The 20,219-nt window shown below is 41.3% G+C and overlaps 1 protein-coding gene across 2 annotated transcripts in view; it reads right to left on the bottom strand.

The window, feature by feature from the left end:
* The window catches only part of PDE1A (phosphodiesterase 1A), a 300,886-nt gene that overhangs the window by 96,581 nt on the left and 184,086 nt on the right, over positions 1–20,219 (bottom strand). For both annotated transcript variants that reach the window (XM_090045293.1, XM_090045294.1), the window contains one exon: positions 5,020–5,133. In XM_090045293.1, the coding sequence (XP_089901419.1) occupies positions 5,020–5,133 (114 nt within the window). The remainder of the gene's footprint in view (positions 1–5,019; positions 5,134–20,219) is intronic.

Here is a 20,219-nt window from a genome sequence, read left to right as displayed (position 1 = left end):
AGGAAGGACTCTCCAGTTATGAGTGTGATTAAACAATTGAATAGATTATCTAGAGATTTTTTGGAATTTCCTTCATTAGAAGTTTTTAAGAGCAGGTTAGACAACATTTGTACAGGATGGTTTAGACAAGGATGTTCCTGCCTTGAACTGGGAGTCTGATGGGATGATCTTGAGGTCTTATGTTCCTAGAGCAAGACTCACCAATATTAAAAAGTTAAATTGCAAGGGGAGGTCTTTAAAGAAAAATATTTCTTAGTATTATTTTGCTTATCCATTATCAGTTTGCTATTAGAATGACAAGGGATAATTAAAATAGGGTCAGAGACTGTTAAGTCGCCAGTGAAACAGCTTTTCTATAGTAGACATGTCCCTGAAACATTTTGATTTCTTTTTGCTTTCTGATTTCTCACCCACTCAAGAACCGACAGGAGCATCTTTTGAAGATTGAAGGCTTCAGCTATTTTTTTTAATGAGACATTTACAATTGCTGCCCAAAAGAAAAACATAATTTCATATAGCTCTGGGAGGCTTTCCCAACTGCCAGCCTAGTTTCTAAGGAGACCAGTTCCAGCACTTCATAAATAAAGCTGTTAGCATTTTTCTCAAAAAATATAGTCAAATCTTAAAAGAAAGATTTTTTTCCTACCACAACCTCAGATTATATGAAATGGTAGAGCAACACAGCAGAACAAGAGAATCTAAGATGCATCTTTTGCATTGTAAGAGCTTCATTTTAAAGCCTGATTTCAGTATGAATTCTGCATTCAGTACAGAAACACATGATGTTCTGGCGGTTCTAACTGTGTGTACAGTCTAGATGTACACACAACTTTTCAGTGTAGATATATTTCTTTTCCTTTGACTCAAATGAAGTAATAGTACACAAATGTGGATAGCTCCTTCAATTACAGTGTAAGAAGTTGGCAGTGGTTATACAAAACACTTCCTCCTTTTAGCAGGTGCTGATTCTGCTTAGAGCATTAGATAGTCTTTGCTGGCTGATGTGGCAGGCAACAGTATACCTAACTTGAATATGAGCAGTAAAAGTGGCATTTCAAACAGAGGATCTTGTGTGTGGGCTGAGAAATCTGGAGTGAGGAACCCTAAAAGCAGGCAATTTATTTTGGCCATGATCCTGCAATATGTAGTACTTGGGAGGAGTATTGGCCTGCACAGACACTTAACTGATATTAGATATGCTCAGTGCACGAGCAACAATCAACCTACACGTTACGCCTTGCAAGATCAAAGCAAAACAAACTTCTCTCTTTATAAACAAAATCCTATGGAAGAAGTTAGTTTAAATTTGCACGTTGTATAGCTGGAGTTGGAGAGTGAGTTTGTAAAGGTACTTTCTGATCAAGAGATGCACAGTAAAAATAAACCAGTTAAAATACCTATTGTTGTATGAAGAAATGTATGTTCAGAGTCAGAAGGGTGTAATCTCTTCTTTGATACTCCAAGATAATGCTGCTCTAAGATATAACTGCTTTTTAACTTCCAGACACATTTAATTCAATTCCTAATTTCCACTGTTAGAAGTCATCTGTGGCACAAAGTAATTACTTTCTTCTTTGCCCACAAAATTAACTTTCCCCTACATTATTTCCATGGGATGTAATAATTTCGTAATTCCTGCCAAATGCAAGATTTGTTCCTCAAAAGTGGAACAGAGCTTGTCTATGGATCGTTTCTAAATTTTCTCATGAAGATTTGGACTAGAGTACAGAGCTGAGGCTGTTAAAATGCAGTTAGCTTTGCATGCATACAAGCATTACATTTAGATGGCCCTAACTGCATTTGCAGGACTCAGTTTGCCTACAACTGGCATGCCTAAATGAGAGCCAGCTTTAGTTCAGAATAGCTTAACCTCACTTAAAATGGATTAACCTGACTTAATGAATGCTTGCCCAAGTTGCCCACCTTGCTCTCACAGCCCTGGAACTGGGAAAGCTCAGGCACTCTCCACAGCTCCAGAGCTGCCCATAAAAAATGGAAAATGAAAATGAAATTATAAGTCAAACTGAAAATTATGGTGTATAACATGTAAATGTTAAAGCAAACAGCAGACATTATGAAAGTAAATGTATATTTAAATGGTAAAGAAAGTTGTTTTATATGTTTGTGTGAATACATATTAATACATAAATACAAAAATACATACATAAGGGTGTATTTGTAGGCATATACATAGATCCACAGATTGTATATAAACCTGGCAGGGTCACTTTACAGTATGGCATGTATTTCTACAGAAATTGATGCCAGAACTCGGTAGGTTTCTGAATCGAGTTCAGTACTCATTTTGAAGTTGTATTTGAGAATGAAAATGCTCAGTAAAGTTAAAAAGAAAATGGAGAAAGAGAAGTCGTTTGGGTTTCTCCTGATTTAATGCTATCAAAAATTAGATTGATTTACAGAAAACTGGTTTAAATAACATATAAATAAATAATTTTGATTTATATCAGATCAAAGAAAATGAAGTTTTCTTCAAATATTTAATTATTCTTGAAAATATTTTAGTAGTCTTGGTTATGAGGTCATAAAATAAGTCTTCTAGGGAAATAACCTGAAGGTGAAATTATGTATGTTTGTTTTTGACTGCCATTAATTGGCCTGTTGGCCCCATGATAGCAATTGCCATAATGATTTTGCTTACTAAATTTAATACACCTATTACAACTATGGAATATGATTTGTGACATATTAACTTCATATGAAACTCAACCTGTTCCTCATAATGTTTATTTAGCTGTCTTCTGTTATATCCTCCCACACACAACTCAAAAGCCTCAGATCCTTCAATATATTGGCTCTTTTCATTTCCTTACAGTCCCTCATGTGCAAGAGTGATTAAACCCAGAACTGGGTGAGAAACCGCACATCCACCTAACAACAGTGTTTGGGAGGTGTACATTTGGAAGGAGTATATTTCCCTCGTCACTGGTGCTTTAAGCCCTTGCCAGTAGCTGCATATGCAGAAGTTTATGTAATGCATCTCTTATTATTGCTAATGGAAACAATATACTTAAATCAATTACATAAGCAATTGGAGTTTCTATGGACTATTTCCATAGAAAAATATTGTAAAATGGTTCAGATATGACCAAGCCTTTCATAAGCTACCTAGAGAACTGAGTCCTGCAGGCAGTCATAAGCAAAGAAATGTTTATAGTTGAGAGTGGGTCTGACATATTAGAAATACTACAGCAGCTCATGTTGGGAATGGGCATAAGGACATATGCAGCAAGTTTTTTCTGAGAGTATATCTATATAACTCAGTATTACCAGTTTAACAAAAGATGTGGTTTTAAAATGATTTCATTAAATTGAAGTAAACATGTAATTTAATTTGAAACTGGGGTTATCTTGATTTAGCTGTAGTGAATTAGGATTCCATAGGGCATCTGCATGAGATGTTTACTGTGGAGTTACCTAATTAGCTCCGCAGTAAAGTCTCAGCATCTACGTGGGTGGCCCTGTTAGGCTGCAGTAAACTAATAAATGCTGTCATAGGTTAGCACTTGTCAACAAAAAGTACTATCTTATAACAGCATTATTTAGTGCACCACAACGCATATGTAGACGCTGACAGAGCCGCCTGGGCCACAAAGGTGCTTTACTGCAGAGGCTGCCCGCTGGCTAGCCCCACACTAGAGCACTCTTGTGCCCCTCTGCAGCATGTTGAGCCAAGTTGGAGCAACCCCAGACTGGCAGACTGATCCTTGGGGCCTCCTGCTAGCTGGGGCTGATCTGAGCTGTCTCAATGTGCCGCAGTCCCAAGAGCATGCGTAAATTAGTCGTTTAAAAACAATACCAGTAGCTATGAATTGTGCATAAATTCCAACTAAAAGGAATTTTATATTGCTTTGATTTCCTCATTTTTCTGATTGGGATAGGACTGGCTTCCCAGGTACAGTAGGATTTCTACATTTGAGATATATAATAGTTTGTATGGGAAGGTTACATCTGAAAGGCAATGGAATAGAATTATTACATGAATATTTGAATCCATCTTTCTAAGTGGAGAAGCTATTCTATTCTATTCTATTCTATTCTATGCTCTTGGTTTTTATACCCCATTGGTCACTGCAGCATCTGAATGTCTTTCAATAGTAATCTCAATGCATTTAATCAACCCTCTATTAAACTGAGTTTTTATATGTACTGTATAAAACATAAGATTTTTTAAAAAAGAGAACAAGAAGTTTAAGTCCTCAAAATGATTATTAAAAAAGTCAGATGTTCTTAGATTTAATAAGGAATTGCAACCTGGCACATGCTGCATATCAAAATAGAGAGGCTTTAGCAAACAGTCATAAAAGCACATTCAGTTCAAGAGAAAACTTTAAAAGGTCAATTTAGTGAAACATAAGAGTTAAAAAATCACCAGAAAATTGTCTTAGAATTAGTACATTAACTTCACAAATAATATGAAAATCTTAGAATTATTTCAAGAAATCAAACACAGCACTATGTAGAATTTACTGTCTGATTAAAGTCAGACCATTTAAAAATAACTTCAAGTCATAATGCCAGTAACAGCCACCATTTCTGTGCTTGTAAAAGTATAATAAAATTAAAATTGTAGCTTTTCATAAAAGTATTTATACAGGGCCTAACTCAGATACCCCTTCTTATTTTTAAAAGCTCTTCATTTCAGAACAAGTCCCATTTTTTTCAACAGTACCTTTCATAATAAAAATAATTTTGAGGACAGCAAAGATTATCAGTCTCATATACCTATTAATGGAAGTCTCATTGCATTGGATTGTGATTCACCCGTTGAACCTTCAAAGTACGTGGGAGTTCAGCATGCTCTCCCCAGGAGGGAAACTTGACTTCTGGAATGTTAAATACTTTTGATCTTAAGAACTAAGAGTCATACACTGGCTGCAAAGCTTTTGATGATCTTCAAATGACATCAGTAAGAATTATGTGCAAGGATCAATGATATAACAGAAGACCACTCCCGCTTTCCCACCAACATGGTATAACGCACCGTTTTTAATGACTTACCTGGTTTCATCAATATAAACGGCTTCCAGCACAGATGCTGCATATTCAATGTTCTTTTTCAAATCTACCACGTTAACGTCACCTTTCTCCAGCTGCTTTACCAAGCATCTTAATCTGTTAAAAAAATAAAATTAAAACATTATTGTATTGCCTAGATTCCATAGAAATCTAACAACTATTTTAGTGCCTATGTATTCTATTGGAATTTTTTTTAAATGATATTACTGCCCATTTCTATTAATTTGTATCTATTTTTAGTGCAAAAAAACACCAGTAACCAGTCATGAAGTTTTACAATTTGATGAACCTGTAATGTAAAACAGTATAGTAGGTGTAAGATTCAGTAAAAAAAGCGAGGGACTCAATAATTACCGACACCATTTTTCAAAATAATGTTTCTTCCTTCAGAAATTGCAACTCTAATTTTAGTGGTACTGTATTTGCAGAAACTTATTTTAGCTCTAATATTCTATATTTCTATCTTCAAAAAATCTTCATCCACCAACAAAGGTACAGAAAAATGTTAGCTCCATACCTACTAGCCTTCATTTTCCTATGTTTACCTTTTTTAAGCCTCCAGTACACATATTTACCTCAGTTTAGTTTTTTTATTATTAACATAAGTAAAGGTTGAGCTCTGCTACTCCCAGAATTCATTATTTTTGCCAGATGAAAGATGGTGCATTAAAAAATTGGAAAAATTTCCTTTGTGTGTTTTTTTTTTGGTTTTGTTTCCAAAAAGATCCCCATGTATTATTATATGCATGGATGCACCCAAATGAGGTTTTCTAACCTGCAGGGAAAGGCATTAAACAAGTTTTGGTGGCAGTCAACTTATAATATGGTGCTATTAGATCCTCAGAACACATCTGCCCTTTCTGAAGGGAAGAACTCTTCAGAACGTTCACTGGAATAGCAGCACTAGTGACTTCACAAAACTCTGACTAACGGGATTCTTAAGGAAAATGTATTTTTCTTCTTTAGTCTGAAATTATATTCTCTATCTCAATGCTGAAATGAACTGCAGGATGTTATCACAGAAGAAAAACACGTGTGCTTTAAATTAAATATGCTAGTTTATTATTTTAATATAATTGTAGTAAAATCATTATTAACTAGGTTTTCCATGCTTATGAAATAGTACGAGCTTTGAGCAGAAGAGGATTTCTATTGAGAATCATTTTTATTTAACTTTCCTTCCATAAATAATTCTATATTTACTCTTCTTTTTGTGGAAAAAGCAGTTTGGTTTCTTGTCCCATTAGTTTGCACACAAGACATGCAGATAGAATCTAATTCATTTAAAATAATGAGAATCCAATATCTGGTTTTTTTAGGCAAACATTCAGTGTTTGATCAGACTTAATTAAAATCTATGTATTTAAGATGAAAATGCTACCTGAAACAGAACTTTCATAATTTTTTTAAAATATGAACCACTGCAGACAAGGTGTTTTGACTCTATATTTTTCTTACATGAGTAGTTATTTCCAGGTCTCCTGAAAGGAAAGCAGACCTTCAGAGGTATTTATAGAAAGCAATGTTTTAAAGGAGTGATCTTTCTTGTCTGCAGTCAGTGGAAGTTTTGCAATTAGCCACACATCCTCTTATGGCTTTTATCAGAAGTAGGTATCTCCATTTTTATAAGCGAGTTTTTGGTAACTGGCTCATACAGATTCTGAGGTAATGTGAGAATTACATTCAGGGGCTGCCAGTTTCTTAGCCACATAGTCCATCATAGGTAAACTGACTGACTTCAACCTGCACTTGCTTGAATTTTTTTAATTTGTGACATAACAGTTCTGAATCACTGAAACAGTTTTATAACTACAGTTTTCTGGAAAGTAGCTACCATTATTTATTTGAATCCAAGATGAGGTTTTATTCTCCTAAGCAGCCTTGGGGGAAAAAAAGCCACATTTTGGATTCAAGTACCAGCCTAGGCAGGTGATGATTCAACTCTGGCTTTGGTAGGGTGACCACCCATCCCTAATTAGGCAGGATAGTCCTGGAATGGAAACCTCAAGTCCCAGGCCCAGGCTGCATGACTGGGACAGCATTTGTCCTGGATTCACAGTATTGTGCAGGGATCAGGCATTCCAGCCTGCAGGGGGCTGCTTGTGGCTGCTGGGAGCAGGATGCAGGGGTTGCCATGTGTATGTCCACACACATGCATGTGGCCAGGAATACAGCCAGGCAGCATAGAGAGCAACTCCCTGCAGGTAAGATTGTACGGAGAGCAGATAGAGACCTCCTTGGTGAGGGAGGGAGTGGAGAAGAGGCTGGTACTGGGGGCACTGCATGGGGCCTGGTGGGGAGTGAAACAGAGCCACAGAAGGCTTATCCAAGAGGCAGAGGGCAGAAGGGAGCAGGAGGCTTCCTGCTGCTGCCTGCACTCCTGAAGGGAGTATGAGGGGCATGTGCCCCCCCAGATTTGTGTGCAGGACAGGGGCAGATGTTGGCTGCCTACTGCAGACTCGGGGCTCCCTGTCCTGCTGCTCTTCACTTGGGAGCCCAGCACCACCATGGCCAAGTGCCCCCTGCCTGCCAGGTAGCAGTGTGGAGTTGTGCCCCCTGGTGCTGATGGGCAGGCAAGAGTACACAGCTGGTGTGGGGCTCCCAGGAGAAGGGCAGCAGGGAGCATTGGCGATGCATACGGGGTGCACACAGGTGCACATGCACCCCCTGAGATTGGCCAATGCCGCTGCTGCTGTTCTGGAAATTTGTTCTGCCCCCCCTTTATACCCCCCATAACTTTTGCTCTATCTCTGGTTCTGATCTGCCCATCTGGGATCTGCCACCATTTCTCCCAGGCTGGGCTGGGCTGGGGCCAGACCAGGGCCTCTGTTGCTGCTGACTGCCCCAGAAGAAAAGATCTGCTATTTTTTCTGCCACAGCAGTGGGGGTGGAGCACCTAATTTAAGAGAACCTTCCACTAATTAGATGCCACATATGAAAATTATAAAAAATTTCTAGTTCTCTGTTTATAGAATCTAATTATAGGGGTGGGGGGAGATTAAATTTGAAGTCGTCTTGGATTTGGGTAAATACAGTGATTTACATTTGCGAAGTAAGATCAAATTCAGGCTGAATGGCAAATACATTGTGTATGTACATTACAGTAACATGCTTCAAAAATTAAAGTTGCCAACTCTCACTTCACTAATATTACAAGTGAATATATTCAGATAAGCTTAACTGTTTACACTTTGTCTGCAGACACCTAAGTAGATCATTCCAGATCCATTTTTCTGCACAATTACCTTATACCTATTGCTGGATGGAATACTGAAATCTGTTTTCTTCTATAGATGCATTTTCATGAGCTGAGTGGGTGGCTTAAAATGGTTTATCCCAAAACAGGTTCTAAATTAAAGTAGAAAAAGTTAAAAATCTTAAGCAATAAACCCCTAGGAAATCTATTAAGCATTTGCAAAGGTATGAAGTCATAACTGCTTCAGCTGAAGAGATGTGCAGTAAGCCCTCTTTAATTTCCACAGCTATGAAGGGATTTTCCATAAACTAGTAATAATCAAGCTACACAACTGATAAAATTTTGCCCAACTGTAAGCAGATGCAGTTCTTCAGAAGCCAATGGCATTGTGCCTGTTTATACAAGGGATTAATCTGAAAGTACACACAGAGATGGAAGAGAAGAGTCAAAATAGCACTGCTGGGTATTGAAATAATACACCTGCCATATGACTTGCTTATTTGTTCAAGCAGAGAAGAAAAATATTCAAAAAACGCAGCTCTTTAATTAAATGAATATTACTGATCTTCAGAAAATGACTAAGTAGCTTTTTATACTGAGATAGCACTGCATTATGCAAAGCTTTGAGCAATTATAGTTCACCAGTATGAATTTATTCAATGTTTTAAAGAACTCCCTGCTGTATGTTAATGAGAACAGGGACCACATATTATCAGTACAGGTATAGTCACAGGTTATTTATTATCCACTCTAAGGAACTTAAAGGAACATGAAAACCCTATATCATCTAAAAATTATTTCTTACTGTCTTTATGCATAGCACCTAAATTTACTTTTTAATGTAAAAAATTACCATTATAAAGAAATAATGTTCCCTCTTTCTCCCCCACCCCCCACACTCTATTTTGTGCATTTGGCAGCACTTCATGTATAAACAGTTTCACCATTTGGCTGGTAGTCAACTTCAGTTCCTGTTACTTAGACTAAAGCTAGGAACAAACATTGCATTTATCCCTGGATAAATTGTGCCTGGAACAAAAATATCCTGGGATTAGTGTATATACACATCACCCTTCTAATCAGGGTTTAGTGCAGGGATAGGCAAAATACGGCCTGCAGGCCAGAAGAATCTTGAAGTAAAGTACTCTAAAACAGTGGCTCCCAACCTTTTTTTGCTGCAACCCTAAATTTGGGTCATGACTCCTGTCCCTGCCACTGACTCACTCATGCCCGGTGGTGCCAGCAGAGCCCGGGCTGGGCCAGGATCACAGTGGTGGTGAGAGCCGCGCAGACTGTGCACCAGGAGAGCCCCATAGGCAGGAGGGGGAGAGCAAGGGGCGGACCCCCCATGATCCTGATTTGGGTCATGACCCAAGGTTGAGAGCCACTGCTATAAAACAACACAACTTAGTCTTCTTCAAAATGTCCTTCACAATGTGGCACCCAGCCTTCCCTGAAAAATACCATCCTAAACAAAGGATTCCTACTCAGGGTGTTCTTACATGTTAGTTTAAATACCTAAGTGCCCTTAAACCAGGACTGTCCACACAGTAGGGCAGAAAAGCTAAGGGCTGTATGGGCAGCTCAGAGATAATCCTCTTCCATAAAGGATTATCTCTAACTGGTTTTGAGCAGTTTGCAGTAGACCCAATTCAAGAGAGAATCACCACTGTCCTGGATTGGGTAAGCCCACCCCTCACACAAGACTTCCACTCACCACCCCATGGGAAGAGATGGCCTCCACCTTTCTCCACTGGGGAGGAGGCTCTTCTCAGCCAGACTGGCTGACCTGCACCACCAGGCTTTAAACTAAGCCCATTGGGGGACGGGGGGGGACTACCGCCACTGCTGGCCCACTTAGCAACCCTTGCAAAGCCAGTGGGCCAAGGCACTTAAAGGAGCCCACTCCTGCCCCAGCCCTGGTACAATCTGTGGGCAAGGCAAGAGCCCCCAAGAGGACACTTGCCTGCCTGTACACAAATGCCAGGAGTTTGGGGAACAAGCAGGAGGAGCTTGTCCTCCTACTCAATGCAAATAATTATGATGACATAGGGATAACGGAGACCTAGTGGGACTCCACCCATGACTGTACCATGGGTATAAATGGCTATACCCTGTACAGGAGGGATTGTGTAGATAAAAGGGGCTGGGGGGTGTAGCTCTCTATGTTTAGGAAAGCTACGCATCCCTGCAAGATGATATTGGTGACCAGGGTGGACGACTGGAGACCCTCTGGGTTAAAATCCATGGGGAACATGGCACAGGGAACACAACGGTGGGAGTCTACTACAGATCTCCCACCCAAAATCTTAAGCTTGACCAGGAGTTTGCCTGGGAACTGGCTGAGGCCACATGCTCCAGGACCATGGGTGTCATGGGTGACTTCAATTATCCGGACATCTTGTGGGAGGATCACTCAGCAAAATCCGAGCAGTCGCAAAGCTTCCACTCATGCGCAGATGACCTCTACCTAACTCAAGAAGTCTATGGGCCAATGAGAGGCAAAGCACTGCTCAACCTGGTACTGACTACTGGGGATGACCTAATCAGCGACCTAGTGATTAATGGGAAGCTCGGTGACAGTGACCATGAGCTGATCACCCTCACCATCCGCTGTAAAGCTGGAAAGTCAGTCAGCAACATGGAAGTCCTTGACTTCAGGAAAGCTGACTTTGACAAGCTCAGGAGGCTTGTCAGTCAGGCCATAAGGGACCATGATCCCAGGGAGAGGGGAGTTCAAGAACAGTGGTTGCTCCTCAAGGGAGCAATCCTCAATGCACAAGCTAATTCTATTCCATCTCGGAGGAAAGGTAGCGAGAGGGCACAGCACACCCCCTGGCTCTCCAGGATCTAGCAGACTTCCTGAGGCTAAAAAGAAAGGTCTACAAAGGATGGAGGATGGGATTCACCTCCAAGGAGGATTATTCTGCATTGGTCCGGTTCTGCAGGGAGCAAACCAGGAAAGCCAAGGCTGCAACTGAACTCCAACTAGCTTCAAGCATCAAGGACAATAAAAAGTCCTTTTCAGATATGTGGGGAGCCAGAGGAAAAGCAAGGGCAACATTGGACCCCTGCTGAACCAGATGGGGCAACTGACAACTGACACCCAGGAAAAAGCCAACTTATTAAATGGGTACTTTGCGTCAGTCTTTCATCAGTCCCATGGGACGTCCATGCCCGCTACAGGACAGAGAGGTTCAGGTGAGGGAGATCCCCTGCCCTCCATTAATGCTAACCTCATGAAGGAACACCTTGAGAAGCTGGATTCCTTCAAGTCAGCCGGCCCTGACAATCTACACCGCAGGGTACTCAAGCAGCTAACCAAGGAGGTTAGATGAACATCTTGCTGGGGTCATTTGACCCCAGTATTCTTTCCTGCCATGGCAGGGGGTCGGACTAGATGATCTGATCAGGTCCCTTCCGACCCTAGAAACTATGAAACTATCATAGCCCAGCCTCTAGCATGGATCTTTGAAAACTCCTGGCACTCTGATGTAGTGCCCGAAGACTGGATGTGGTGCCTATCTTCAAGTAAGGGAGGAAAGTGGATCTGATTAACTATAGGCCCATCAGCCTGACTTCTATCCTGGGGAAGTTCTTAGAAAAGTTAATTAAAGAGGCCATCCTTAAGGGACTGGCTGACACCAACGTCCTAAGGGATAGCCAGCAAGGGTTTGTTGCGGGTAGGTCTTGCTTGACCAATCTCATTTCCTTTTATAACCAGGTGACCTATCACCTGGACAAGGGAGAAGAGATTGATGTCATATATCTTGACTTCAAAAAAGCCTTCGATCTGGTATCCCATGATCACCGCTTGGTGAAACTGGCCAATTGTGGCCTTGGGTGTACCACGATCCACTGGCTGGAAAACTGGCTCCAGGGTCAGACCCAGAGGGTAGTAATTGATGGAAGTCACTCATCATGGTGTCCTGTGACCAGTGGGGTCCCCCATGGCTCTGTCCTTGGACCCATATTGTTCAACATCTTCATTAATGATGTGGACATTGGAGTCAGAAGCGGACAGGCCAGGTTCACCTATGACACCAAACTTTGGGGCAAAGCATCCACACCAGAAGACAGGCGGGTGATCCAGGCTGACCTGGACAGGCTCAGCAAATGGGAGGACAAGAACCTGATGGTGTTTAACACTGAAAAATGCGAGGTTCTCCACCTTGGGAGGAAAAACCTGCAGCACCCTTATAGGCTCGGCAGTGCTACGTTGGATAGCACTAGAGAAGAAAGAGACTTGGGGGTCATCATTGACCACAAGATGAACATGAGCCTTCAGTGTGATGCTGCGCCTAGTAAAGTGACCAAAACACTGGCTTGCATCCATAGATGCTTCTCAAGCAACTCCCGGGATGTCATTCTCCCCTTGTACTCAGCCTTGATGAGGCCGCAGCTGGAGTACTGCATCCAGTTTTGGGCTCCACAATTCAAAAAGGATGTGGAGAAGATTGAGAGAGTCCAGAGAAGAGCATGATCAGAGGTCAGGAAAACAGATCTTACGATGACAGGCTGAGAGCCATGGGACTCTTTAGCCTGGAAAAGCATAGGCTCAGGGGTGATCTGATGGCCACCTATAAGTTTATCAGGGGTGACCACCAGTATCTGTGGGAACATTTGTTCACCAGACAGCTCCAAGGGATGACGAGGTCAAACCGTCATAAACTACTACAAGACCGTTTCAGGCGGGACATAAGGAAGAATTTCTTTACTGTCCGAGCCCCCAAAGTCTGGAACAGCCTGCCATCGGAGGTGGTTCCAGCACCTACATTGAACACCTTCAAGAATAAATTGGATGCTTATCTTGCTGGGATCCTATGACTCCAGCTGACTTCCTGCCCTTTCGGTGGGGGGCTTAACTCCATGATCTTTCGAGGTCCCTTCCAGCCCTAATGTCTATGAAATCTATGGGCAGCTCCTGGTTCTCCTGCACCTCCCACTGAGCAAGCAGAGAAGAGGAACCTGCCTGTTGCTCCTGCTGTCTGGGCTGGGACCAGCCCAGAGAGCATTAGTGAAGCAGTGTCAACAATGATGGTGAGCTGGGGATATAGGGGGTGGGGGTGAGCCACAAGGGGTGAGGGAGATACGGGAGACCTGAGGGCCAGGAAGGGAGCCACGGGAGCAGGCAGAACAGCGGAAGAAAGTGGCCAGCTCTATCCAGGCTGAGGGGAGAGTGATGGGAATGAGCTAGATCCACGCAGAAGGGAGGCAGTGGGGACCCAGACTGCAGGCAGGAAGGGGCTGGCAAGTCTGATGGCACCCTGGCAGCCACTTGCTGCCCATAATCTGAGCCACCTACCCTGCCTCGAGAGCAGGCAAGCTTGACAGGCAGAGAGCCAATTTGGCTCCTAGCCACACCCCTGGTTGCCAGCCCTCTAAGGGGAGATCAGAACAGTGCACATTTCAGGATATTAACCCTTAACGAGTGACTTCTTAAAGCATGTGCTAATTCTGAACACCAGTTTAACTCAGCATGTACTAAATGTGATGTATAACTAGGAACTAAGAGAATACACTGGACAGTGTTTCTGGTTTCCTTGAGGTGTCCAGGATATAGCTTATGGTAGGAAAAACAGGAACAAGGTACATAATAGCCATTTAGTTGTATAAAACTAAACAATCACTTCTGCAGTTATAATGGCTGTCACCATGAATTGGAACTGCTGGAATGATGAATTAGCTGATCCTTGTCTATTATTAACTGATCCTTGTCCTCTTCCAAGCTTCACAAAACCAAGACAAAAGAAACTTTTTTGGTTTGTTTTTTCTCAAAACAAGAAATTATAAGGTCAATTCTTTAAATTAAAGTAAGAAATAATATCTATTCTTCAAGTTAGAGTTTAGAAAACTATAAAATGAGTGTTTTTGATACTAAAGAGGTGCTTTACAGGCAGAATGATAAGACAACCGTAATATAGAGTTTGCACTGCTTTTTATAAAGTAATGCAGAAGATATACATCATCTACCTAGGGGCACCAAGGTGATAGGGAAGATAATAAATGAAGAGTTCAACAGGTTGGCAAATATGATTAATGACTATGATATGACTGTGGGAGTAACTAGAAGAGGCTGCAGTCAAATGTAGTCATGAGCAGACCAGAGGGTGGAAAGTCTTCATTCAGCTCAAATTAGCATAGGAAATAATAGGAATAGAGTTCTTTCTTAGTCACCTTAATTAACTGGCAATTTACCAACTGAACTGCATGTCAAGGAAGATGGGAAATTCAACAGTAAAGCTTTTTTAGCCAGAGAAACAGTGTGTGGGTGGGCAGAGGTGGAATATGAAGACAAAAGAGGGTTCACCTCATCAGTGGGAGCTGCCTAATGCATCATGTCTGTATAGGCATGATTCCTCTGGGAGAGGTAGCTCCTGCTGTACTGTTACAGAGTGAAGCAGCAGTTTGTGCTGGTTGGTGTGCAGCATCCACAATAAGCATCTCTCCTTTCAAAGTCCTATATGTCTGGGGCTCAGATTACATAAAATGCATATGTTGATGGCATGTTGATGGCATGATTGGACTGATGTAGGACAAGTCACTCACGACTGGTGCTGTAGACCTAATCACACAGGACTCTGGTCCCAAAGAGGCATAAAAGAAAAAAGAAGATAACTGACATTCTCTTTTCTACCCTCATATACCCAGGCAGGAACAGATATAATGTGTGTGATGACACTGTAGGCTTTAAAGATTTTTTAGTTCTGCTTTCCTCATAAAAAATGGTAGCAAAGCCAGTGATTAACAAAAGCTCTTCCAGTTTAAAAGCACAGAATCTGATTTAGGTTCTAATCTCACAAAATAGAATATGCAGGTGGATCACTGCATCTATGTGTATCCCTACTAAATGGTTCTTTCTGCAGGATTAATGGCTTTATACTGTAAATTCTGGGGCAGGGATTTGTCTTCTGTTTTGTACACCACTGAACTGATAAATATGTGATAACCGTTTTCTGTGACATGTTTTCTCCACTTCCTTTTTATCTTGAACTGCTCTATTGCTTTTTTCCCCTATACTTCCATTATCTCCCTCTTTCTAATATTCTTCACCTACCCCATCATACCCTACCCACCTCCTGCATCTTTTCTCCTACCTCATTCCAGTTCTTTCATTTCTTTCTCTTCAGCCCCCATATGCTTGTCTTGCTTCTAAATTTATAGCTGTTCCTTCTTCAAACTTTCACTCTTTCAAGCTAAAAATCATGGAATCACAAAAAATATAGCTAGAAAGGATCTCAGGAGGTCATCTTGTATAACTCAAAGTATAGCTAAAGGTAGGATCCCTTGTCTAACCCATTTCTTCCAAGTGTTTGTCTAACTTCCAAGGACAGAGATTCTACAACCTCTCTATGTAGTCTGTTTCAGTTCTAATAGTCCAAATTTCCCTTGTTGCAATTTAAGACCATTACTTCTCATCCTGTACCCTGCGACCACAGTGAATCATTTGTCACTACCCTTCTTATAGCTACCTTTTATGTATTTGAAGACTGTTATCAAATCCCCTCTCAGTCTTTTCTTCTCCATATTAAATAATCAGTGTTTTTCAGCCTTTCTTTTTAAGTCATGTTTCCTAGACCGCTAGTCATTTTTATTGCTCTCTGTTGGACTCTTTCCAATTTGTCTATGTCTTTTTTGAAGTGTGGTGCCTAAAACCAAACACAGCACTCCAGTTGAGACCTCACTATGCTGAATAATGTCTATTAATAACTTCCCTTGACTTTCAAGTGATGCTCTTTGTTTCTTTTTAACAAATACTGTTAAGATAGCCTTCTGTCTATGCCTCATGGTATCCTGCTGGCCCAGTGTTCACTGACATGGACACATACAGTTGTCTCCCCAACTAATTTACACTCTTTACTACAACCTTCCCACAATGTAATGTCCCTCACACTCAGACAAAGATGCTTATCCCATATAATGCCATACAGTAACTTAGAGATATCTGTTTCTCACCACTAACACAAAGCCTAGACTGAGCTTGAAAGAATCAATGTCACTAATTCACGATGTCATTTTGGAAAAGGCCAGGCAACCTCATTGCCCGGCTTGCATGTGTACTGCTGTCTTGGTGGTAGAATATATTTTGATACATAATGTTATATATGATGTTAGATCATAACAGCAAAGTAGATGCAGCAGAGAGGAACCAAACCAACCACTCATACTTCTCTTTAGTGCAGCTTCTGCCCCCAACAAAATGGATCTGAGTTTGTTGGGGTCTAAATGTTCTATGCTTGAACTGCCACATCTTGAAGGCTGTGATGGAGCCTAGAAATGTGGGTCCTGTCTGGAAAATTGGTCCACAGGCCACAATGACCCTGGAATATGGTATTACAAATTTGACAGTTTGTTGCAGTATACAATCATGTTTCATATCTGTGCCTAGTAAGATACAATGAGACAGAAGAGTTAAGAGTATGTCCTAAGGCAAAACTCTTAAGTGATTCAGAATGGACCAGGCATTCACAGATGGGTGAAAAGACTTACAATTAAATGGTAACAAATGGACATCACTGACACTTCTGTTCCCCTGCATTAACAAGTCTGATTTAGAAATCAGTAAGAAGACCATGTGGAGGAGGTCCAGAGCAAGACAGCAAGACACTCTGTAGATCAATTCTTTATGAAAATAATCACAAGGATCATACTGAAGGTTAGAAAATGGTTTCTCTTAGCAGTGCAACTGATTTAAAGGGTATGAGTTAAAAGAATGGTATGTGAACTGCCACTCTATAAGTAGCTGACATTACAAAAAGGCCATATAAACCTGGAGTTTGTCAAAAGAGCTGACGAAAAAGGTTTGAGAAGCAGTAAATATGACAATTAATGAGACAAACCAACAAAAAGATATTACAACACCTGAAACTTAACACAACGGGAAACAAAGAAAACACAGAAAAGGAGAGGAAAGTACAAAAAGTAAACTATGCTTCTAGCTTTACTGGACCTTTTTTCTTTCCTTTAAATAATGTATGGCAAAGGAAAAGGAAGTACAAGATAAGTCATTATGCAAATATAGAGACACGACTGCTTTTTAGAAGCAGAGCTTTCTGGCACTTTCATGATTGTGAACTGCATTGCAGATAAATCATTCATAAAAGGAAAAACAGAACGGGTTTTGTAATAAAAATAAGGTAAGAAAATAAAAGGAAGCAGAGCATGAAGTGTCGTAGAAAAGAAGCTCTCAGCTAACTTTACAGGCAAAAATGAAGTATGAAGGACTTCTTAGGACAATTGACAATTTCAGTCTAAAACCAGCAGTTGTGATTTGTAAGGGTGAATCTGCATAAGACATCTGCAATTTATAAATGCTGTGGGAGGAAAACCATTTTGCAGCATATTTTGTAAGATGGTGCACCAGTCTCATGGCTAAGTAATGGGATAAGCATACCAGCTTAGATAAGTAAAGAGAGAAGGAAAGAACTGTATTATTATTTAACACTTAGACTGCAATTAGAATGTGAGGTGTTACGGACAGCTTGATAGGGAATGGTAAATAAAAAAAAATAAAGTGATATAGGAATATTGGACAACAAAAGCCTTGTTCACAGGCTAAGGGCATTGTGCAAAAAAAATTTCACTTTGTAACAGTAATCAACTTTGGCAGGGAGGGAGGGAGGGAGATAGTGAAAAACAGTGACTGTGCCAGACAAATCAGAAGAAAGTCAAGATGCAATGGACATTGAGTTACAACTATATTAACAATATTAATTGCATTACAACTATATTAATTGAAGGACATAACAACACCATTTCCACAGCTTTTGCGGTCAGAGTCACTCCTGACCATCCCCAGACACCCATTCCAAGTTGCACATGCCCAACCTGAAGATGAGTCAGTGAAGCTGCTCTGGGGATGCCCCCTCCATCTACTCTTGAGATCTCTATGTGCTTGAGAGTGGTCCCTGGGAGGCACCCCTACTGTGGCTTCATTACTACATTTCTGGGTTTGGCATACATGAGCAGTAGGGGTGTGCGAAACGGGCCACATTTGATTCAGATTCAGCCTGATTCCTTGATTCAGATCAGTCCTCAATTCAATTCGGCCAAATCCGAATCTGAAGATTTGATGCTGATTCAGTCGGAGAATCAGCGATTCAGCCATAAACAAAGCTTTACATGTTTTTTCTACATACCTTGAGGTACCAGGCATGGCTCGTGAACACTGTGATACTGGGGTGGATGGAGCATCCCACAGAAGTGTAGGCAGAGTGGGGCCCGCATGCTCGGTGGCAAACCCAGAAGTGGACCAGAAGTACTTCTGGTCTACTCCTGGGTCTGCCGACGAGCCCGCAGGGGGAACCCCCATGCTCTCCTGGCTCAGCGATCAGCCATGAGAAGATGCCTGGTGCCTCCCCAGACCCAGGTGGCATCAGTTGCCAATCCCGGGGGAAGTGGGGAGACCCCAGGGCACTCTCCAGCAGACCTGGAAGTGTACCAGAAGTGCTTCTGGTCCATTTCCAGGTCTGCTGCTGACAGCGCTGGGGAGCTCCGCTCCATCCGCCCCAGCATTGCAGCATTCACAAGCCACCTCATACCTTGAGGTATGTAGAAAAACCATTTAAAGCTGTTTCTATTTCTGAATTCCCGAATCTTTCTGAATGTCTCTGAATTGATTTGGAGGGTCTCAATTCGATCTGGAGAGATTAAAGTGTCTTCTGATTTGATTCAGATTCAGAGATTCAGCCATCAAATTGGGCCAAATCTCTGCCAAATTGAATGAGGGACTGAAGCTTCACACAGCCCTCATGAGAAGGAGTGGGTAGGCAATATGCTTGAGAGCAGCCCTCCCTAGGAGCACTAGGATACAGGGGGTGTGTCTACACATGAATTAATGTGTCATTGCTACTGCACATTATGTTTAGTACCTCTGATATGAGGTACTAATTAAACATGCAGTAGCCAATAGCAAAGGCACACAGTCTTTTTGTGATGCTTAATGTGCAGAAGACTAATTCGACTGTGCATTAGCATGGCTTTTGCAGTGACATGCTGATGTGCAGTAGAATTAGTCTACTGTGCATTAATTATCTCCTGTAAACATGCCCAGTGTACACATACCAAAACTTACCTGGGCACAGACCAAGAATCACTTCCACAGTGCAGGTCAGGTGTTCTTCCTCTATCATTCACTAGCTTTGGAGGGCTTCTGTGAGCTCTCTATACCTCCATAAGAACATAAGAAATGCTCCATTGGGTCAGACCAAGTTTCCATGTAACTCAATATCCTATACAGGCATACCTCATTTTATTGTGCTTCGCTTTATTGCACTTCACAGATATTGCGGTTTTTTACAAATTGAAGATTTGTGGCAACCCTGCCTCGAGCAAGTCTATCGGCGCCATTTTTCCAACAGCATTTGCTCACTTCGCATTTTTTAGCAATAAAGTATTTTTTAATTAAGGTGTGTACATTGTTTTTTTTAGACATAATGCTATTGCACACTTAATAGACTACAGTATAGTGTAAACACAACTCTTATATGCACTGGGAAACCAAAAAATTCGTGTGACTCGCTTTATTGCGCTATTCGCTTTATTGAGGTGGTCAGGAATCGAACCTGCAATATCTCCGAGGTATGCCTGTATTTGGCAGGGGCAAGGTTAGAGGGAAAATATATGAAAACAGGGCATGTTCTATATAATCCAACCCCCATCATACCATCCCTGGCATCAACCATCTTTGGTTTTGTCAGAGAATAAATCCTTGACTGTTTTAGCAGGTATCAATGGACCTGTCCTCCATTCATTTCTCTAATCCCTTTCTAAACATGATTTTACTAATTACCCCTACAACTCCTGTGGTGACAAGTTCCACAAGTTAGTTGTATGCTTTGTGAAAAAATACTTCTTCCTGTTTGTTTCAAACCTGTATCCTGTTAATTTTGGTGGCTACCCCACCATCCATGGCTTGATCCCAGCCTCTTACTGGAATCACACATTCTCCTCCCTTTGTCTGAGGGTTAAGGGACTAGATAAAGGA

This window comes from Crocodylus siamensis, chromosome 4 (genome assembly GCF_052110815.1).
Source record: "Crocodylus siamensis isolate JL-2025a chromosome 4, ASM5211081v1, whole genome shotgun sequence".
Lineage (NCBI taxonomy): Eukaryota > Metazoa > Chordata > Crocodylia > Crocodylidae > Crocodylus > Crocodylus siamensis.
Note: the sequence above shows the minus strand (reverse complement) of the source record. Positions and strands in the feature narration are given on the sequence as shown.